Genomic DNA, 24182 nt, shown 5'->3' with positions numbered 1-24182 from the left:
AAAACTTAATCTGACAAAAGGCGACTGGTATAAAATTCTGCATTGTGCATCTCAATGAAATGCAGATTAAGTTCTGCTATTTTGTTTTGAATGAATCTCACAGAGCAAAACAATTCTAAGTTTAAATCTGCCCTTGGTTGTGCTTTGTGGAGGTTGCCATGCATCATCTTATTGATTGACCTCCAGGCGATTTGTTACCTAAGCTCCTGTTGCAGACAGGAACAGCATGATAATAAATCTCAATACCAACTGTGCCTCACACACTCGCACTCTTCCTCCCGCTCTTGTCTGTTCTTCCCTTTTCCTCCACCCACATCTTTCCACAATCAGTTGATGAATTGTGTGATGAGTAGTGTATCCTAAAGGAATAATGGTTCTAAAAAATGTTCCACTCCACAAATCCTTTTAATGCACAGAAATTTATCCCTTTGAATATCCACAATTTTTGTCCTGTTGCATGTTTTCCACAGCTGCAATGCTATGAGAGATTGCCTTGAAGTTTTCAATTACTTAGCATTAGAAAAGCTTCATTGTGGATTCTTTAATGATTTCCTTGAAGTCTATACAGGACCCACGTGGTCAGTAATCTGGACAAGTTACTCAGGGGTGAAAGTCTCAAACGTTTGAAGATGCAAATTTGGAAATGAGCAATTTCAAGCTAAAAGGGATAAAGCTTTTTCACCCAAAGTTTAATAAATGTAAGTAACAATGAATCAGGAAAGAGAAAAAAAAATAAGCAGGAACTGGCAGCATGGTGGTTCAGTGGTTAGCATTGTTGCCTCACAGCACCAGGGACCCGGGTTCCATTCCAGCCTTGGGCGACTGTGTGGAGTTTCTCCCCGTGTCTGCGTGAGTTTCCTCCGGCTGCTCCGGTTTCCTCCCACAATCCAAAGATGTGCAGGTTAGGTGAATTGGTCATTATAAATTGCCCATAGTGTTAGGTGCATTATTCAGAGGGAAATGGGTCTGGGTGGGTTGCTCTTCGGAGGGTCAGTGCGGACTTGTTGGACTGAAGAGCCTGTCTCCACACTGTAGGGAATCATCAAATCTAAATCATCAGCAAAACAAGTGGAGTAGATTATGTAAATTGATTTGGCAAGTAATGGGATAATTCTACAGGAGGAGGAAAGGATTGAGGGATATAGTATTAATAGGTGGTGTTGTGATCAGTCAAAGGAAAAAAGATTGCTCAGGTCAAGTATCCTTTCCTTGTTACTAAAAGCACTTTGTAAAATTCAATTTCCAGAATAATTCCTACGCAACAGATATGAGACTTCTGACTTATTCTGAAGTCGATGGTTTTTATTTCAATGGACACCAGGTAATAAAGTTAAGGTGGAGTAAGGTGAAGTCAATCATTTTAGGCGACAGAATAATGGTGATCATACACTAAGCAATACAGAAGTCAGATCCATAGTTCTTTAAAAGAGGCCATCCTTTTGATGACACTCATTTTCTAAAGAAAAACCTTCATAAAAGCTTTTCTATTTTATAAATAGTGGTACAGAGTACAAAAGCAATGATGGGTTGCTAAACTTGTGCAAATTATTGAATAGATTGCAGGCTAGGTATCATCAGGTATAGGATATATGACCCAGTTAGTCTTGCCTGTTTTGATTCAACATAGTTGGGTCCCCTACTTCAAAAAGGTGCCTCAGTCATGGAGGGCTATTCTAATCAATACGCAGGATAAGGTATGAGGCAGAAACTTGAAAAAAATGGATGTCGCTTTTATGAGCAAAAGAAAAGTAAAAAAGGAATCCCGACAATTTTATCAAAATTCAGATATGTTGATGAAGAGGTTAAGGAAAGGTTTTCATGATTGGTTTGCAGTAGATCAACGCCAAATGAACAGTGTTGATACGCTCTGAGGATTTTACCAAAAACAGTAGTATGTGCATAATTTGTAGTAACTTTTTTAAGGGAATTACATGAATATTTAAAAAGTGAAATGTATATGGGTAAGAAGCGAAGGTAAATGTATAAAGCCATAAGAAATAGAAGCAGACTTAGGCCATTCAACCCATCAAGTCTCCACTGCTGTTCGATCATGGCTAATTTATTTCTCAACCGTATTCTGCCTGCTCCCCTTAACCTTGATCCCCTTACCAATCAAGAATCACGATCCTCATGAATGGTGGTGTTGGCTCGAAGGGCCGAATGGCCGCCTCCTGCACCTATTGTCTATTCTGCCACATCTTATGGCCTTAAAACAAAGTGGGGTATGAAGTTACCATATAAGGTGAAAAGCTTTAGAAAAGAGATATACAGCTATAAAGCAACAAGGTACAATGTTTGGACTTTGTGTATCAATTGCGTTTTTGTTCTGTGCTGTATTGTTCTCTGTTCTATGTTCTAAATTCAGCAAAGTATCTAGTATTTTGCAACCAAAAGAAGTGTTTCAGGAAGACAGTGAGATAGTAGATGTGTCTGCATCTTGTGTATCTAGAACTGCTTTGCTAAGCGCAATCATTCTGTGATGTGAAACTCTGGAGAGTAAACTTCCCGAGAGAAGGAGACAGGTAGATTTTTGAGTCATTTTGATTGAATTGTGATGGATCAAACTAACTTTTGAATTCTTATCTGTCCTGTGAAATGGGTGCAGTAACCAAATAAGTGCATAAACTAGTTTATCAATACTAGATCTTGAGTTTAATCATTCAGATTGTTATCAATTTAATAAGGATTCAAATGCTTATCTTTCAACTGTGCTGTCATTTTCATCACAGACAGTGTGCAAGCCCCTGGGGAAGATCCTTTGGATGCCTTCATGACCAAGATCCGAACAGGAGCAACAGTAGATAGCGTCACTCGAAAGAAATTGCACATTAAATCCTTTGAACTGAAAAGGGAGCAGCAAAGACTACAGAAACTAATAAAGATAGTGACACCAGCAGATCTACCAGAGCTGAAAATGGAGTAAGTCAAGTATGCAGTCCTAAACTTTTATTGCAGTGTTGTCATTCAATCTACATATGGTTACATCAGTAGATAGATAATGTTTGCCCTCTGCACTTGAACAACACTGCTAATCCCTCATTGCCAAAAGGAGGAACATGTCTAGGCCATTTAACCTCTCATAACTGTTTCACCATTCACTTAGATTGTGACTCATCTGTAGCTTAACTTCATTTATCCATCTTGATCCATAGCCTATGATACCCTTTGATAAGAAAAATCCATCATTTATGGTAATGGTACTCACCCTGCCCTGCCCAGTCTCTCAAGACTTTATTGGGAAACAAGGTTTGAAATTTCCTATGTATGAAAAATGCTTACTGATTTTCTCCTAATGACAATAATATTGTCACACTCCATTGTTCTGAACTCCCCCACTGGAGGAAATAGCTTCCCTCTATCAACTCGTTAATCATCTTCATTAAATCGCCTTTTAATTTTCTGTCCTCAAAGGAACATAAGCTACTATACGTGATAGTATTACCGAATGGTGAAACAAGGAACATCTAATTGAGTCCTAATGAGTTCTGATGAAGGGTGCCGATCTGAAATGTTAACTTTCCTGCTCCTCCAATGCTGCCTGACCTGCTCTGCTTTTCCAGCTTCACATTTTACCAACATCTAATTTCATCTCACTATTTATTTAGGTAACCTCAGGTGGGAGTGAGTAAGAAGCAAAAGGCCTATCAAATATCCCACTTCTCTAAATAATGAGTAATTTTGCAGCACAAAGCTTCAATTGCTTCAACTTTTCAAGAATGGAGAGGAATTTTCTTAAGACTTTAATGCATCCAGGCCTTAAAGTTTTGGAAAATCATTGGTGAACCTCCAGCCATTGACATTCATGGGCAGACCTTTTGAGGGAATACTTTGTGTTCCCGATGTGTTGCTCAAAGCCTAGATGCTGGCAATGGGACTTGGAAAATACTGTCTGCAATTTACTTAGATTCATATAATACTAGAATTGACATTTAGAAAATAGAATCTCAACAAGATTACTTTGGAATAGCAAGAAGCAGGGCTAATCTTTCCATACTTTAAACACCAATCTAGCAACCTTGGCTAATTGTGCAACAAATATAGACAAAAGAACTGAACTCAGGAGGTGAGCAGAAAGTGACTGGTCTTGACATCATGGCAGCATTTGACTGAGTTTAGCATCAAAGAACCCTAGCTGGAGTCAATTTAACCATCTTCAGCTGCTTCATCAATGTCTGATAATATCAGACAATGTTTACACAATGTTCAGCGCCATTTGGGGCACCTCAGATACTGAAACCGTCTTTATCCAAATGCAGGAAGACCTGGACAACATCCAGGCTTGGTCTGATGAGTAATATTTGTGTCACATGGGTGCGAGGCACTTATCATTTCCAACAAGAGACCTTTTAACCATTGCCCCTTGACATACAGTGATATTAACATTGCTGAATCTCCCAACATCAACATACTGGGGTTTCCATTGACCAGAAACCAAACTGGACTTGTCATTTAAATACTGTGGCTGCAAAACCAGATTAGAGGCTAGGATCTTGCAGCGACTAGCCTTCAGACTACTACCATCAAGTGGACAAAGATCAACAAGACTGAAGTGGTGCTTTTACCTGAATGCTCAACTCACTAAGACATGCACCATTTGTCTCTACCATGCTGAATAAAAATCTTGAAATTCCCTACCTGTTACCATCTTATATTGACACCTAAAGCAATTCAACAGTCACTCATTGCAGTATTTGAAGATGATATAACTGAACCATAAGCTGTCAGTAGATTTTCTAATTTTTAATGGTAGTTGTTGGAATTTTAGCTTCTCATAACTTAGCTTTGGATATCAAATTCAACTTGATTAATCATTTGATAGAGAACTTCATTTAATAATCCTGTAAATAATCATTCCCACATGTGCATGCACAATCTGAGTTCTCTGTCCTTCATACAGTTTCCTCTCGTAGCACAATTTTAATGCTATGCAGAGTTTTGTGTTGTAGTCTCTGGAGTGAGACTTGAACTCTGTCTTTCTGACTGTGAGACAGGATTGCTACCAACCGTGCTACAGCTGACGCTTTATGATTCAGCTGCTCAGTATTTAAGTTTTCAGTCATCAGGGACGTCATCCATGCTAATCCTGAAGATGGTGATGACTTGTGAGGAGGTGCAGTTCCATACGTTAAGGGAGTATATTTTCCAGATGGGTTGTTGACAGGCCATTTCATTAATTCTGATCTGATCTGATTCAATCCTCACCCAACAATTATGTACTTGTAGCAAAGCTAATTGTTAATAATAAACTGATGCCTCAACTCCAGCCCAAGGATGCAAAGTCAAGTTGTGGCTCTCCAGTCTGACAATCTCCAGCAGACCACTGCTGGTTTGGAGAGTTCCTGATTTCATGACCTAAAGTCCCACTTTATGAAAAACTCATGGAACTCTTTAGAATGTTTGGTTTTTATTTAATATTTTTATTTAATACCAAAAATGGCGTTAGTGAGAGTCTCAGTTTAAGCTTCTTATACTGCAGGGAGCAGTATTGGGTATTGGAAAACTCTTATATAAAAAGTTAAGTTTCAGAATGAGAATGAATATAGATATACAACTTGCATGAGCTGAAATTCCTGCTACTTAAAAGTTTAATTGGATAATACAACTTGGGAAAAGTATTGAAGATGATTTAAGTTTAAAAGAAAACGTTTCATTCCAAGGATTGCAAGTCAGGCTGGAGACGCAGAACCCAAACCTAAGAAAATTGCTGTGCCCATGTTTGGCGCAATGAAGGGCGGAAAAAAGTATAAACTGAAGACAGGCACCATTGGGGTAAGTGAAGTGAAATATGATTTTTATCTAAAGAAGAAGTTACTCTACACACTTTGCTATTGACATAATTTGACTACTACTACCGGGACATAAATATTCTTTTAACAACTAGGCAATCAAAGCAATGCCATGGAAGATTCACTGGTTAATCTATTCCATCTGTTTTTATCTATTTAAATTTAAATTTTGTTGAGAATGATTGTCAACGACCTTGCCAAGGCTCCAATTTAAAAGAGTTACCAGGATCTGATGAAGGAGTTAAATGAACATTTGTGCAGATACTGTCATTAACCCAATCGAGCATCACTAATAATTATCTTTGTCAGTTTTATTCTGAGACTTGCTGAACTCGACAACCCTTTAAAGTCAGTTGCATAGTATTTACAGTGTAGAAACTGACCATTCAGTCGAACAGGTGGCTCAGTGGTTAGCACTGCTGCCTCACAGCACAGGGACCTGGGTTCGATTCCTTCCTCGGGCAACTGTCTGTGTGGAGTTTGCACGTTCTCCCCGTGTTTGCGTGGGTTTCTTCCCACAGACCAAAGGTGTGCAGGTCAGGTGAATTGGTGTTGCCATAGTGTTAGATGCATTAATCAGAGGGAAATGGCCCTGGGTGGGTTACTCTTTGGAGGGTCAACGTGGACTTGTTGCACTGAAGGGCCTGTGTTCCCCAGTGTAGGGAATCTAATCTAGGGCCTTGCCAATGTTCCCATTCCACATGAGTACTTTCTTTGTCAAAAGCACAGGATCAAGAGAAATTTTGAACAAATGAGGAAGGGAAGTAGGCCTTCAAACCCACTGTACCATTCCTGGAGGTGAGTATAGCAATGCATCACATCCTTGGCTGTGAATTGCTGGATGTCCAAGCCAATTAAAAATGCAAAATGCCTCTCTTTCTTTTAAATAAGGTGGCCTTGGTGATACCTGAGGGGTCCTTCACCAAATCTTCCTGCATTTTTTTAATCCAGCAAACTGGCAAAATATTGGTGTTTTCTCCCCCTTTCTCCTGTAGCAGTGATTTAAAGATGAGTGTCTCAGTAAAAACAAATTGGATCACTATGTGTTTAAGAATTTAAAACCCCCCACAGGCTGCTCTGGTTGTAAAATGAGATATTTATGCAGCATGACAAGAAGCTTGATTATTTAACACGAAAATCTATCATCTGAATTATTGATAGCTAAAGAGGTAGTAAACCTTTTTAGCTGCAGAACTTTAAATTACTTATGAGATTGGACTGAGCCACAGGGTAAAGTAAGTTGTGTCTGTGTTTCCAATGGTTACTGTAAGGATCTTACTGAGGCTACTAATTATTGCCTCCTCTTTCCCTCTTGCTGACAGTTAACTAGATATTCATTGTAGGACTAAATGACTTAGCTGCTTGATCTTGGCTGGTAAATTTAAGTTTTGCTCACACCTCAGTAGTTTTTGTTTTTAACTGCTGAGTTTAGTTTTCATCTCTTCATAGCATGGTGAGTTGTGGAGTAAGCCAAGCCAAAGTCTCATCCAAATCTGATAGTCGTTTGTTTCCTTATAAATAGCAAAGGATTAGGGAAGATAAAGTGGATTGTTTTTGTGCAAAGTTTCAGACCTTGCGTGTTTAAATATGTTTATTGCTGTTGTTACAAATCAGCATTCTTTCCATTTACTTTTTGAGCCCTCTGGCTGAGTTCACTTCCTACTTTTGACATGTGATAGCATTTTGGAAGTTAACCAGGTTGTATCACACGCTTCCTTCATTACTAAGCTTCAGTTACCTTATTTCTAATCAGCAAGAAACTTCTGCTCCTCTTTGACTTTCTCCTCAAAATCAAGGAGAGCCAAAAGGAGAAAGGAAATGGGTTAAATGTTGGGAGAATCAAATTAAGCATGGATGCCTGAATTTTGGGATGGCGGGGGGGGGGTTGTAATAATAGAGAATCACAAGAAATAGGAGCAGAAGCAGGCTTTTTCACCCAGTGGGTCTGCTCCACCGTTCAAGAAGGTCATAGCTGATCATTCCTTAACTCCCTGCCTCCCTCCAAAAATCTGTCCAACTCAGCCATGAATGCACTCAAAGACGCAGCCTCCACTGCGCTCTGGAGGAGAGAATTCCATACACTTAATAACCCTTTGACATGTGAAATTCATCCTAATCTCCACCTTAAGTAGGAATCCCTTTTTATTATGAAATTGTCCCCTGTAGAGGAGTGTTTTAGGCTCCCCAATGAGATAAAATAAAGGTGATGGGCAGTATGGTGCCTCTGGGTTTAGAACTGATTCAGGAGCAAGTTGCCACAGCCCACACGTTTTCCAGCGGCGGACTAATTGACTGAAGAGCAGATTGAGTGAACATGTAAATGAGTGCAGGATGCAGACAGGATTACTGAAGTGCAAGCCTGGTTTAAACCAATTGTGGCAGATGTCTGGGGAAATAAAATGTTCAAGAACCTGAGAGATGGGATCAGATCTTGAGGAAGAGGTATGCTCTTTGGTTCTCAAATGCTGACTTATACATCCTCCTAGAGGTCGTGAGAGAAGAGGGAGGCCTCTTTCCAGAGAGAAGAAGAGAAAGCCCACGTAGCCTCACAAAACAGTCACTGGGCAAAACAATAAGCAACTGAAATGTAGCCTGAAGCAATACAAGAAAAAGTGCAGTGATCTTCATTCTGGTAAGATGAGTGCATCCTGAGTCTCTGGCAAGCCTCTGACTATTCAGTTTTCCTCAGCCTGATAGTACATGCTGTTCCTGAGCACAGTCCAGGGTATTTGCTATTTGAGCAGACTGCATTCCACCTCAGTTAGGCTGAACACAGATAAAGACCCGTGCTTGCAGCTTCCTAGGTTTGAGTAAGGGCATTGGTCAAAAGGATGAACAGGGCTTATTTTCTCTTTCTTTCTTAATCTTTGTCTTTGCATGAGGAAAATAGGCAAATAGTACCAGCAGAGGGCTGTCACTGGAGAGGGTGTGCTGCAGCTCAGCACACCATTGCCATGAAAACAGCCATGGTTGTGTAGATTCAAGTGAGCAATGGAGAAAGGTAACTCAGAGGAGAGAATGAAAAGTTATTGATTAGATTAGATTACTTACAGTGTGGAAACAGGCCCTTCGGCCCAACAAGTCCACACCGACCCGCCGAAGCGCAACCCACCCATACCCCTACCCCTACATTTACCCCTTACCTAACACTACGGGCAATTTAGCATGGCCAATTCACCTGACCCGCACATCTTTGGACTGTGGGAGGAAACCGGAGCACCCGGAGGAAACCCACGTAGACACGGGGAGAATGTGCAAACTCCACACAGTCAGTCGCCTGAGGCGGGAATTGAACCCGGATCTCTGGAGCTGTGAGGCAGCAGTGCGAACCACTGTGCCACTGTGCTGCCCTCATTGCAATCTGTAGATGAAGGGATTGGAGTGCATTGCCCATCCCACCCAACTTGCAACATGCCAAGGTCAACTGAATTGGGACACCTCAGCACTTAAGTGGCTTCTGCCAGAGTTCTTATGATGATCTCCCTTGTATCACCTAAAGTTTCGATCATAGTGACATATCTGCATCCTGCCACAGCACCAGGAAGATAGATTATGGCTGAGGCAGCAGAGCCAGCACCAGCATACCTTATGAGCGCAACCTTCATTAATAGTAGTAGTTTCTCATGTGTGGTTAGAAAGGACAATACTGGATGAAGAGCAAAGCCCAAATTCTCATCTGGGCACATATATCGAGCTTCAGGATTCCTAAATAAAAGAGGGATCCACTTCGACTGCAGCATATCTTATCCTATTTATCAGAATACCCTGCGGTAGCGAGCAGTCGTGGGCTGAGAATGAAGGAATTCATTCAGCTTATTTGCATCACCATAGGACTTGGAACACACAAGCTTCTGCAATGAGTGAGAGAAACTGTACATGGCAGCACTCCTCTTGACTGTAAGAACAGGACAGTGTGCAGGGTGCACAATGGTGCATCAAGTGAATGCCAATTATACCTCAGCTAGTGATCCTCTCCAATCCAGAGCACCATTGAAGGACTGAGGCAGTCACTGAGGAGGTCAAGGGGGCCACCATTCTTCATCAGTGGCCTTTTTGATCCCTCTGATTGAGGGACCATCTGTGAATTTGGACTTGGTGACAAGAACAATGGCTATCAGCTACAGGCAGATGCCAAAGAGAAGGATGCTGCTGCCTTGTCTGAGGCCATTAGATGTCGCTCATGGCTTCGAGTTCACCGAGAACAGAGTGCATTAAATCTGCTAGAGCATCATGTGGTTCACTGAAGTATGCCCCGTTTGTAAGTGTGTACCTTTTCACCTTTAAGATACCCTATAAATATTGACAACATGATTTCATAAGTGTGAGCTTTCACTTTTCAGTGGTAAGACTGTAAAAGAAGGAAGACATGGTGAAGGAAAGGAAAGAGTTTGAAAGGGGTCAGTGAGACACCTGAACAGATGTGTATTATTCATTATTTCATGATTTATATCTTCAGTGAAAGTGTTCTCAGACTAACTAAATGGTTTCCAGAGGCCAACCCCTGTGGTATTAGGAGAGCTCAATTGATTGTAGATGAGTCCTGAACTGATACCCTTGAGTACTGCACAAGTCCCACCACCTCTCAGCATGACTGGTGCACGTCTTCACTCTGCAATATCTTTATGACATCCCTGCTCCCTATTACTGTGATGAGCTATATCATTTCAAGGTCCACAACCTTCTAGACAAGATTAGGTGAATTCGCCATGCTAAATTGGGCATAGTGTTAGGTGAAGGGGTAAATGTAGGGGAACAGGTCTGGGTGGGTTGCGCTTTGGCAGGTTGGTGTGGACTCTAAACATGTTATAGTGAGTGCAACAGACACTGTGTAGAATGCAATGACACCACCGTGTGTGAGGAATGTTGTATAGGGTGCCACCTGATTTGTCCAGGCACCAGAACCATGTATTCAGTAGCCCAATGGCCAACCAAATGGTGGTCCTTATGAACAAATAGCTTTGGTTGTCGTGCCTCTGTGATTCTCTCTTGGCAGAAGGTGAGTCGCCATCTCTTTATGGAACAACTTTATTCGCTAGCTTCCGTCCACAAGGTTTGGGGGTGGAGTGGAGAACTGTGATGCTTTGGGCTGCCAACAATGCAGGAGTCATGGCAACTACTGGAACAATGAGCATGCACCTCATGGTGCCCCAAAAAGCAAGCTCCTGCAGTTGCAAGCCAAATGAACATTGAGGGAGCTAGATACTTATAATTATTGATGAAATTCACTGGCCATTCACCCATACACAATTGATAATACCCTGCATTATGGCAATTGTAGTAATGGAGACAAAACCCACTGCCTTTTGTGCCTCTAAGGCCCCACTATCTGAAAGTTACTTATTATCCAGTAAATGTAGGGCATTGTGATCTGTGAGATAAAGTGGTCCATTGCTGATTCTTGAAAGGAGCCAAAGACGTTGCTCAAGGTCTTGGTGAGTTTGACAGCTACTGGCAGGACGTGATAAGTAGGACTGCAAGTTGTGAATTCCTCCAAGACAAAGATTTAAATCTCAGTGACCTTCATCTGCCTCATGCCCAGAGCTCTGTCTCTGTTACTGAGGAACAGAGACTGTTGATTATCCTTGCCATTCAGCCCAAAATCAAAGAACTGTAATCCAGTTACCTTACTTACATTAAGCTGTAATCTCAATGATTTCTGGATCCTAACCTGCTCCTCTTATAACCCCGAGTTGAGAGGGTCACAATCTCTTCCATTGTCCAAGCCCCTAGGCACTACACTCAGCACAACTTCTACCACCCAATGAAACCTGTGTGTCAATAGTCCTTCACTATGCCCCCTTTTAAGAGCCCTGCTAAGTTAATGATGAGGCCATGACACCATCCCCATTAGGTTGTCACCTCCAATACAGTCTCTTACTCAATGTATTTTCATCAAAATTCCAAAGTACCCCTCAATGAGCTGACAATAAGCCGATAATTATTGGCCTTATTTTCAAATCAGGTGGCATGTATCTGCAAACTAAGGAAAAATACCAGCAGCAGGAACAGTAAGATCAACACACCACCTGAAGGCACTAATTTTCACACCTCCTCCTTTTTGTGCCCACCTCAATTGAGAGCTGAAATTCAGTCAGTTACTTTGAATGCTTCACTGTAGATAAACCTTTTTTGTGGCACCCTAAGGATGTGGAATGTGTTAGATATGTGCAAATATGGTTTTGAATAAAGCTAAAGCTACAATTTCCACTCTGTAGGGAATCTAATCAAATATATGAACGTCTGTTTTAATCTTTCAGTTTTAATTTAATGGTGCATTAACAAAGGTGAAGGGTGACAAATGTTGCTAGTTGATGAATAGATTTGGAGTACCTGATGTCAATAGTAGATGCTTCCATTGTAAGAACACCAGAGATATATTTTGAGAAGAATGTCCTCTAACTTGCCTAACAATATGCCTCCGATCAAATTTGAGAAGAACACCTGACTGGTTTCAATTTACACATCAGTTATTCCCATATCTTGGCTGAGTAAGATTATTAAATCAGGAGATCATTTTCCCTGTACTCGGGCTCATTAGTAACTAGTTTCATGCTACTCAGTAGCATTCAGTGAATAAACCTTACAGACAGCAGGCAATAAAAAGGTTTTTCTCTAATTAATTGAGCCACTTTGAACCCCAGTGATTGAAGAGAGTCATTTAACTATAGAAAACATTCAGTGGCTCTCCCATACATAGACATCATGCACCTTTTTTTCAAAAGCGTGTTTTTTTTAAAAAAATGAATGTTTACAAACAGAAAACTCTAACTCCCGTTGTAAAAAAAAGTCTTGAATTTTATGAGCTTTGTTTTGTAATTCTAAAGAACAACAATAGGTTTAAAATGTTTTGCGAAAAATTTGCATTTTAATGCTTTTTTCTAAATTGGTACAAAACGTTAATGTTTTCTTTGGAAAGTGGATGCATGCTTTCAGGCTATTATGAAATAAATAAACATAGACTCAGAATGCTTAAGAGAGAATTGCAGCAACTGTGGCTTTGGATCCTTGGGTAATCCAAGTGCAGATCGTAACTGTGCTAACATAACGGGCTTTACTGTTGCTGCAATTTGATGTCTGTTAACCTTGGGCAAAATTATCTGAATAAAAAGAATGATAGGCTTGCAATGACATGGAGTCTTTCACAACATTAGGATGTACCAAAAACCCTTTATAGCAACTTTAGTACTTTTGAAGTGTAGTCACCCTGAGATGCAACAGCCAATTTATAGATAGGAGCTGCTTTTAAATGAAGAATACAAGTCAGCAAGGACATAGAGAGAGAAATGTCTTGGGATTTATTGAGCTTGTCTGAGCACATGACAGAATTAAGCAGTTCCTCAACCAATGGATCAGATGTAAGCTCTGCAGTCCATATCCAGTCATGAATGGTGGTGAACAATTAAACATCTCAATAGAGAAGGAGGCTCCATAAGTACTTGCATTCTCAATGATGAGGGAGCCCAGAAGGTCAATGCAAAAGAAAAAGCTGAAACATTTGCATAATCTTCAGCCAGAAGTACCGAATGGATGATCCATCTTGGCCTCATCAGAGGTCCCCAGAATCAAAAATGCCAGTTTTCAATCAGTTCAATTTACATCAAATGGTACCACAAAATGGTTGGAAACACTTGAAACTGCAAAGGCAATGGGCCTTGATAATATTCTGCCAGTAGTTCTGAAGATTTGTGCTCCCAAACCTGCTGCATCCCTAGCCAAGCTGTTGCAGTCTAGTTACAACACAGGCCCAACAATATAGAAAATTGGTCAGACACATCCTCCACACTCAAAGCAGGATAAGTCCAACCAGGTCAATTACCATGCCATCAGTCTACTCTGTCATTGGTAAAGTAATGGAAGTTGCCGTCAGTTGTGCTATAGCAACACCTGCTCAGCAATAAGCTGCTCACTGAAGCTCAGTTTGGGTTCAGCCAGAACCAACCAGTACTTCTCCTCATTACAACCTTGGTTTAAACATGCACAAAAGAGCTTAGTTCCATGGGTGAAATGAGAGTGACTGTGCTTGGCATCAAGGCACATTTGACTGAGCATGGCATCAAAGAGCCCTGGCAAAACCGGAGTCGGTGAGAATCAGAGAAATCTGTCTGTGCTTGGAGTTACAGACAGCACATAGGAAGATGCTTGTGGTTGTTGGAGGTCAGTCATGTCAACTCAAGGACATGCCTACAGGAGTCCCTCAGGGTACAGGTGCGCAATCCTTTGTCCAAAATGCTCAGGACCAGCTGGTTTTCAGAATTTTTCGAATTTCGGAATAAGTGGCAGTTTGATGGTGAAATTTTTCAAAATCTTCACGGAGGAGCAGACTCACTGAGTAAGACGGGCCTTGGAGACACAATTAAAGCCTGCCAGTACTGGGCCACACCCCTCCGTGCCACGTCTGAGTGACACGCATAGAGTGGGTATCAACTTGGGTTAACTGTTTGCATGCCAAGCAACCTTGTTAATGAGAAAAAACTTCACAAAAAACCTTCGAACTTTGGAACTTTTCAGATTTCAGGATTTTGGATAAAATGTTGTCTACCTGTAGTATCTGAGGCTGAGCCGTCTCCACTTGCTTTATCAATGACCTTCACTCCATCAGAGTCAGAAGTGGAAATGTTCAACAATTGCACGAAGTTCAGTGTCATTCGTGACATCTTAGATGTCATCTTACTGTACAAGTGCAGTAAGACCTGAATGATATCCAAATAGGGGCTGAATAGTGGCAAGTAACATATTCACTGTTCAAATGCCAGGCAATGACTCTTTCCAACCAGAGGCAATCTAACCATCCCCCCCAGCGGTCAATCCCATTACCATCTCTGAATTCACCCAATATCCACATTCTGGTGCCACTATTTGACCAGAATCTAAACTGAACAAGCCTTACAAACAGTGGCTACAAGAGCTGATCAGAAACTAGCGAGTAACTCACCTCCTGACTCCCCAAACCCTGTCCACTATCAACAAAACATAAGTCAGGAGTGTGATGGACCACTCCGCATTTTCCTACATTGCATAAGTGCAGCTCCAAAAACACTCAACACTTAACATTATCCAGGAAAAATGCAGCACATTTGATTTGCACCATATCCACAAACATTCATTCCCTCCACCAGTGACATTCTGTAGTAGCAGCATATGGTCATCTACAAGATGTACTGCAAAAAATTTACTAAAGGTCCTTAGACAGCACCTTCCATACCCATGACCACTTCTATCTGAAAGGATAAGGGCTCAGATACATGGGAACACCACCACCTGCAAATTCCCCTCCAAGCCATTCACCATTCTGACTTGGAAACGTATAACCATTCCCTCACTGTTGTTTGGTTAAAATCCTGGAATTCCCTCCCTAATGGCATTGTGGGGCTAACTACAGGACACGACCTGCAGCGGTTCACGAAGACAGCTCACCACTACCTCGGCCACTAGAATGGGCAATAAATACTGGCCCAACTGATGATGCCCACATTCCCAAGAATAGCCAAACTGAAACACAATGCCTCAGCACTGCACTGAAGTATGAAACTGAATTGTGCACTGGGTCTCGGGACTAAGGCTTAAATCCATAACTTTCCAACTGAGATGTGACAGACGTTATCACTGAACAAGAAAGAGAGAGATGCTGAGAAGGGAAGAGTTCGGCAAAAGGAATTGTTTTTCCAAGTTGCTGAAAGGTTCAGGGTCAATAGTATGTCCATGGCAAGGGGGAGAGGGCGAGTTTGGTGGGGGTGAGTTCACTGTGTAAAGCAGAGCCCTTTTGAGGGTGGAGGGCTCATTATTCCGTTGACCCCAACACTGGAGCTGTGTTTAATTTGTAGCAGTTCATTTTGCAGCCCATTAATCAGACTGAGCATGCAGCTTTTACAAAGTTTGGATTTCAGCTGATCCAGGCTCCAAATATGCTTACTCAAACATAGTTACAAAATGTCAAATTTAATTTTAGTAGCTGTTTTGACACTCAAATCTTCCAAGTACAAAACTAAATCTTAAGTTTTACAGGACAGTGCCAGGCTTTGATCTATGTAGGGCCTGTGCCTGGAGGAGCTGGTTTAGTGGCAAATACTGAAACATTTTAAAAAATTCTACAGTTTATACTTTCACCTGTTCTAAACAATCAGCTGTTTTAAAAAGAAACACATGAATTTTATCTACTCACTTTGCAACTTCAAAGAAAATGGACTTCTGTACATTACCATGACTGATTTGATTTTGAAAAATTCTTTACCATCCAGTCAATAAATTGCCTATTTCCAGAGTTATTCCATTCTGGTTTATAATCTGAAAGCCAAAGAATTCATTATGTTGACTCAGTGACTTATTTCACTGTTTAAAGTATATTTTCTTTCATTATATGGCATAGAAATAGGCCGAACAGCATAATCAGCCCATACAGATTTTTATGCTGCACTCATGCATCCTCTGTCCCCATCTCCTCTCATCCAATATTGCCATTTGACCACCCATTCTTTTATGACTCGTGCCTATCAAGTTTCCCTTAAATGTGGTCATGATATTTACTTCAACCGACTCTCCCCTAGAATGTAGGAGGAAGTCCCACAATCTAACCTAGCTTTAGGTGAAGACTCTAGAAATTGTAACATGGTCAGCCAGGTTATTGGACTTCATACAATATGTCTTCCCTGATTTGGGGCAATTAATCTGGTCCAATCAGGAAGCCTGGCTGACAGATAAAAATGGGAGTGTCTGACATCCTGTTCACTCTCAGAGCTAGCTCTGAGGGAACTGAATCAGTGTCAAGGACTCTCCAAGTGTAAATAAAGGTTGACGGGATATTGGCCTCTCTGGAGTTATTTCAGTGGCGACAAGAGTGAGATTAATAATGCGCCATGCAAAAGCACCCTCTAGCTGTAGCCCAACTGGATTTCAAACAGGCACTACGACTGGCTTTAATATTGGAAAATGCAGCAAGTGGAGCAGGGTGTTCTGATGGAAGTGGACACCATCGCCAGCTTACTGAGCTTAGGAACATCACTTGAATGAAGGCAATTACACAGCCTAACTTAGAACATATCCTGGACAGTGGGACTCTAGGTCAGCCCGCAGTAAAACTCCAAAACAAAGCCAAGAATCAGCCTATTGGTTTAAAAGAAAGTCAAGATCAGGGCCAGCAAGATGTCAGTATGTGGTATCAAGACAACAAAAGAGACCTACTAGACCTAAATTGAGTAAGAGAACTCATAGGCTGGTATCCAGGAGAGTACACACCCTGGAAAGTCATGCATCAGGTTTGGAGCAATTAAATTGCTTAGTGATATTCAAATCAGAATATATCAAAATAAACATCCAGTGAATGTTCAGTTTGTTCTAATGGAGGTTGACATCGGAATGGCTGTATTATTAGTCTTTTAAAAAATTCATTCTGGACTCCAACCCTTAGGTTTGTGTAAAACCTCGACTGGACTGAGATCCTATACCAGGGAACCTTTACAGATTAATTGTACAACTTCAGTTCTGGTCTCTTATGAGAAGCAGTTGGTTCAGTTATCCCTGATTGTAATAAAAAATTTAGGACCCAAGTTTGATGGGGCAAAATTGGTTTCAAAATATTCACCTAGATTGGACTGTATCTTGCAAGAAATAAGTGACTTTCTATTTTTGTTATCAAAATATGCTATCCCATATTTATGTGCATTAACTTTATTTAATAAGTATTTACCCTTGCTTCAAATACATTAATATTTTCTGTAATTTGTTGCAATCATTCTCAATGGTTGTGATTATTCTCCCAAATTTAGTATTGGTTGGTTGGAATTTAGAAATTATTTCTTTGATTTCAAAACCCAAATTGTTAAATGGAAATTGTGAACAATGGTTGCCCTCATGGAGGGAATAATGATGGTACAGTGGAAATGTAGACTAGTAATGCAGAGGCCCAAACTAGTGTCTTAGGGTCATAGAGATGTACAGCATGGAAGCAAACCCTTCAGTCCAACCTGTCCATGCCGAACAGATATCCCAACCCAATCTATCCCACCTGCCAGCACCTAGCCCATATCCCTCCAAACCCTTCCTACTCCTAAACCCATCCAAATGCCTCTTAAATGTTGCAATTGTACCAACCTCCACCACATCCTCTGGCAGCTCATTCCATACACGTACTACCCGCTGTGTGAAAAAGGTCTCTTTTATATCTTTCCCCTCTCATCCTAAACCTATGCCCTCTAGTTCTGGACTCTCCCACCCCAGGGAAAATACTTTGTCTATTTATCCTATCCATGCCCCTCATAATTTTGTAAACCTCAACATGGGTTCATTAATAACAGGTTGAAGGGTTTGAGCTATAGGGAGAGGCTGAATAGGCTTCGGCTGTTTTCCCTGGAGCATTGGAAGCTGAGGGGTGATCTTACAGAGGTTTAAGATCATGAGGGGCACGGATAAGGTAGGTAGACAATGTCTTTTCCCTGGGCTAGGGGAATCCAGAACTTGAGGGTATAAGTTTAGGGTGAGAGGGGAAAGATTTAAAAGCGACCTAAGGAGCAACTTTTTCACACAGAGAGTGGTGCATGTATGGAATGAGCTCCCAGAGGAATTGGTGGAGACTGGTACAATTACAGCATGTAAAAGGCATTTGAATGGGTATATGAGTAGGAAGACTTTAGAGGGATATGGGCCAAATGCTGGCAAATCAGACCAGATTAATTTAGGATATCTGGTCAGCACGGACGAGTTGGATTGAAGGGTCTGTTTCAGACAACTCTATTCAACTCTGACTCTTTAATAAAATCTGGAATTGAAAGCATGAAATTATTTAAAATTGTTATAAAAATTAATTTTGTTTGCTAATGTCCTTCAGGGAAGGAAATTTACCACCTTTATCTGGTGTGACCTATATGCAACTTCAGACCCACAGCAATGTAATTAAATTTATTAACTACCCTCTGCTATAGTCTAGCAAGCCATTCAGTTTAATAGCAACCAAAGTTAAATAACAAATATTGGAATTGCTAGCAATGCACACATTCCATGTTGTGAGACTCCCCTATTCTACTCCAAGTAATTGCTAATTAATCCCATTTTCTGCTTCCATTCTCTGCTTTCCATCTTAAAACCAGACATTCCTCCTTCCATTTGACCTTACTCTATCCTCTTTGTCCTTTTTTCTTGTGGGCCACCTTATGAAAGATCTTTTTGAAATCAATATAAATTATATCCGTTGTAAGGCATTGTCATTGTCTATTTGGTTTGTTACCTTCACAAAAAATGCATTAAGGTTTTTCAAGCAAGACTTTGCCTTTTGAAATCCATTTGCACAGTCTATTATTATCTTTCTAATTTATAATTTTTTTCTATTTGGTCCTCTAGTACGGATTCATTATTTTTCTACCATTAATGTTAAGCTGACTTGTCTATGGTTCCATGGATATTTCCAGTTCTGCTCCTTAAATATAGAAATTATATTAGCCATCTGCTAGTCTTTTGGCACTACATGAATGACTCACCTTCTCAACCTCTTCCCCACAGGTTAAAACACCACTAGTCATCCCTCTATAATGGGAGAGCAGTCTGTGGTCTCTTAAGACTATGGCAACTTTACCTTTCACTTTATACCTGCTGAATTAGATTAGGTTAGATTACTTACAGTGTGGAAACAGGCCCTTCAGCCCAACAGGTTCACACCGACCCGCCGAAGCGCACCCACCCAGACCCATTCCCCTACATTTACCCCTGCACCAAACACTACAGGCAATTTAGCATGGCCAATTCACATAACCTGCACGTTTTTGGATTGTGGGAAGAAATCGGAGCACCCGGAGGAAACCCACGCAGACACGGGGAGAATGTGCAAACTCCACACAGTCAGTCACCTGAGGCAGGAATTGAACCCGGGTCTCTGGCGCTGTGAGGCAGCAGTGCTAACCACTGTGCCACCGTGCCTTTGTTTAATGAAATCTTAAATATGAGTATTAATGTCTCTGGCATCAGTTCCCTAAATTCTTTAAAATACGTGGATAAATTCTAGATCAGTGTCTTTATTCTTTTTGAGTTTGTTTAGTTCATTCAATACATCACCACTTTTATTTCAAATGTTCTTATCCCATTATTCAGCTCATCATTCAAAGTCATGTTTACCTTTTCAATCTGGTAAAAATCGAACCAAAACACTTATTTCTGCCATCTCTTCCATGTTAACCTGTGGTATTGTCCTGTCTAACCTCTAATGGCGCATCACAGCTTTCCATTTTTCTTGATATACTTGTAAAATATCTCATTATTTTGTTCAAAGTTGCTTAATTATCTTATTCTTCTGGAATCAGAGTTTCAACCCAGCCTAGGCTGACGTGTCAAAACTTTCAAATTTCAGCTGGTTGTAAAGAGTCTTACATAAAATGACCCTGTCCATGTTCAGATCAACAAGTGTGAGCCCATGAAACACAGTTGCTAGTGATTTGACACAAATTGGCAATCTTAATTAGAGGTGTCATTAAAGTGGCAGCTGTTAGAGATGGAAGTGTAATGCTGATACAGTAGGGGTGCCATTGATAAGGTTGGGATTAAGGCTTATCAAGGCAAATTAAAAGAGAGCATTATTCTCCACCTGACTTGAGTTGTCACTTGCTGTTTCTGGTCAAGAGCTCTAGGGATTCATTTCTTTTACTTTGATGTACAATATGCCTGAATCTGTCTTGAGTTGGTGTTTTAAATTGCAAAGTAATTTTTTTCATCTTTGTATAATCGGTATCTTGCAATGGTGACTACAGTTGTGGAATATATTTTTAATTAATTGTATAGCTTTGTCACTTGTGTACTTCAGCAGATCCTTAAGTTTTGTTTCTATTTGTTCTTGGACTATAAGTGATGTTGACCAGGCCAGTAATTATTTGCCATCCCTAACTTCTACTTGAACTAACTGATCTGTAGGGCCAGTTCAGAGTCAGTTAAGGACCAACCACTTGCTTGGTTTGCAGTCACGTGTGGGCCAGACCGGATAAAGGTAATGGATTTCCCTCCCTAAAGGGTATTAATGAACTAGATGGGTATTTACAATATCGAACAGCTTTTAATTCCAGACTTTTTTTTTTAAATTGGATTCAAATTACCTACCATGGTGGGATTCAAACCCATGTATCTAAAACATTATCCTGAGGATTACAATTTGTGTTGGTATTACCATTACATCACCCCTGAAAGACCTACCCCAATGCAAGCTGGTATTTTTCATGGGATATTAGCAATGTTGGCACGTCCTACTTTTACTTCCAAATCCTGGTTAATCTTAGGATGTTGATGGTGAGCTGCCTTTTTTTTAATTGCCACAATCAGTGCTGTGAAAATACTGTCACACTGCTATTCAGCAGAGAGCTCCTGAATTTTGACTAAGTGATAATTAAGAAACACAATATATTTCTAAGTTAGGAAGGTGCGCATCTTGGAGGTGGCAATGTTCGCCTCTATCCTTTGATTTACTTGGTGATCAAGTTCACTGGTTTTGGAGATATTAATGAAGAAGCTTTGGCAACTTGCTGCAGTGCATTCTATAGATGGTCCATACCATGGTCTGCTGGTGGGTTAGGGACTGAATAATTAAGATGGTGAATGGGATCTCAATCAAGTAAGCAAATTTGTCCCAAATGATGAGTGAAATTCCTGACCAGAGCACAATGCATCATCACTGCCAAAACTACCAGATCACCCTAAGGAAAATTGTTGAAATTGGGAATTTTAACCTGGTTCTCTCAAGCCAACAGAGCTGAGTGCTGCACCCACCTTCTTAGTTTCCACAGTTGGGTTTTGTACCGAATACTGCCTGATAAAGTCTAGAGAACTGACATTTCCATTAGAACTGTTCTGGGAGCAAATCAATTCGATTCACATGTTTCAGGGCTAGCTTATGCTTAAAGAAGGCAACTAGACCTGAAATAAAGGTTATTTTTAATATATCCAAAGTATTTTAAAATCTTAATATATATTTAAATATAAACTTGTTGCAAATGAAAAAGATGGATGCTAATTTCTGGACAAATCCCAAAGGAAACCAAATGAATTTTAGGAAAATGGGGTGTCACTTCACTCTCTATGTGACAAGGTTCCCCATGGGAGACTGGTTAGCAAGGTTAGATCTCGTGGAATACAGGGAGAACTAGCCATTTGGGTACAGAATTGGCTCAAAGGTAGAAGACAGAGGGTGGTGGTGGAGGGTTGTTTTTCAGACTGGAGGCCTGTGACCAGTGGAGTGCCAGAAGGATTGGTGCTGGGTTATTACTTTTTATCATTTTTTAAAATGATTTGGATGTGAGCATAAGAGGTATAGTTATTAAGTTTGCAGATGACACCAAAATTGTAGTGTAATGGAAATCGAAGACGGTTACCTCAGATTACAATGTGATCTTGATCAGGTGGGCCAACGGGCTAAGGACTTGCAGATAAAGTTTAATTTAGATAGATGTGTGATGCTGCATTTTGGGAAAGCAAATCTTAGCAGGACCTATACACTTAATGGTAAGGTCCAAGGGAGTGTTGCTGAACAAAGAGACCTTGGAGTGCAGGTTCATTGCTGCTTGAAAGTGGAGTCGCAGGTAGATAGGATAGTGAAGGCGGCGTTTGATATGTTTTCCTTTATTGTTCAGAAGGATGTTGTGAAACTTGGAAGGGTTCAGAAAAGATTTATAAGGATGTTGCTAGTGTTGGAGAATTTGAGCTATAGGGAGAGGTTGAATAGGCTGGGGCTATTTTCCCTGGAGCATCAGAGGCTGAGGGGTGACCTTATAGTGGTTTATAAAATCATGAGGGGCATGGATAGGATAAATAGACAAAGTCTTTTCCCTGGGATCGGGGAGTCCAGAACTAGATGGCACAGGTTTAGGGTGAGAGGGAAAAATATAAAAGATACCTAAGGGGCAACTTTTTCACACAGATAGTGTATGGAATGAGCTGCCAGAGGAAGTGGTGAGGCTGGTAAATTACAACATTTAAGAGGCATTTGGATGGGTATATGAATAGGAAGGGTTTGGAGGGATATGGGCCAGGTGCTAGCAAGTGGGACTAGATTGTGTTGGGATATCTGGTCGGCATGGACAGGTTGAACGAAGGGTCTGTTTCTGTGCTGCAAGCACATATGACTCTATGTGCTTGAAGTGGCAATAGACTTGCTTTGTTCTAATTTCCTTCAGACAATACCATCAATTTGACCATCTCAAAGGTCACAGATGTCTTTATTCCATTTTATTTGTGACATACCTGGGTCTCTAGTAGTGCAGTGATAGAGTCCCCACCTCTCGATCATGAGTCCCAGGTTCAAATCCCACCTGCTCCAGATGTGTATATTAACATCTGTTTGAACAGATTGATTGGAAAATATCTGCCTGTGACACCCCTCTCTGTCACAGTTAATGTCATTGCTCTATTTTAATTTATAGCATCTCTGGTTGGGCTCCAACATGGGTTCATACCTTCTACATTTTCCTTAGACAACAGGAGACTTTGAGGTTTCGACACTGAAAAGACCATCATAGAATCCCTAATTGTGAAAGCAGGCCAATCAGCTCATAGAGTCCACCTCTTAACCCTATAAGCTAGCAATGCCTAAGGTTAACCCACCTAGCCTGCTCATCACTGGACAATATGGGCAATTTAGCATAGCCAATCCACCTGACCTGTACATCTTTGGACTGTAGGATGAAACTGGAGGCACCTGGAGGAAATGCATGCAGATATGGGGAGAACGTGCAAACTTCACACGGACAGTTGGCCGAAGGTGGAATTGAACCAGAGTCCTTGAGCAATGAGGCAGCAGTGCTAACAACTGAGCCACCATGCCGCTAACTCCCGCCCCCCTCACCCCGCCAAGCGGGTCTAAAAAGTATGGCAAGATTGTGAATACCTTCAAGTATCTGGAGTAAATATTAGAGTATCAAATGAGCTCTAGTTGGAGTAGTTGAAAGGGATGTAATGGATTGTTATATGATTGATAGGTATCATTGAAGAATCTACAACAGTTTTGTGATGGGTGTGATATCAATGAAGTGTGGAAGCTGAGATGGATGTGTGGAATGATGAAAAAGGACACGATCAGGGACTAATGCATGGGAATTAGTGAAGATCATGAGAAAGAATCTGAGAATCAATTAAACTGGTATGGTTATCATTCTAAAAAGAGAGAGAGAGAGCTCATGTGTCAAGGCAGATGATGGAGATGGGACAGCCAGGGAAAAGGAGGCCTGAAACCATTTAGTAAATTGTGGTGGGTGGCAAGAGATTGAAATGCGGAGAATTCAAAGAGGAATCAGTCACTGACAGGAAAAGATGTGTGTAATCTACCAGCATTGTGGCGACCCCAAATAAAATGGGAGAAGTGAAGAGACTTTAAGGTCATCTGCTTGATGGCTTTAGAATTAAATAAGAATTTTCAGAGTTCATCTCCTAATTGTTCTGTTC

At 40.8% G+C, this 24182-nt stretch overlaps 1 protein-coding gene across 1 annotated transcript in view; it reads left to right on the top strand.

Moving 5' to 3' along the window:
* The window catches only part of slc4a1ap (solute carrier family 4 member 1 adaptor protein), a 149723-nt gene that overhangs the window by 81206 nt on the left and 44335 nt on the right, over positions 1 to 24182 (top strand). Inside the window, exons 9-10 of the mRNA XM_060849116.1 lie at positions 2730 to 2919; positions 5658 to 5769. Of these exons, the coding sequence (XP_060705099.1) occupies positions 2730 to 2919; positions 5658 to 5769 (302 nt within the window). The remainder of the gene's footprint in view (positions 1 to 2729; positions 2920 to 5657; positions 5770 to 24182) is intronic.

The sequence above is a fragment of the Hemiscyllium ocellatum genome, chromosome 3 (genome assembly GCF_020745735.1).
Source record: "Hemiscyllium ocellatum isolate sHemOce1 chromosome 3, sHemOce1.pat.X.cur, whole genome shotgun sequence".
NCBI classification, from domain to species: Eukaryota; Metazoa; Chordata; class Chondrichthyes; order Orectolobiformes; family Hemiscylliidae; genus Hemiscyllium; species Hemiscyllium ocellatum.
Note: the sequence above shows the minus strand (reverse complement) of the source record. Positions and strands in the feature narration are given on the sequence as shown.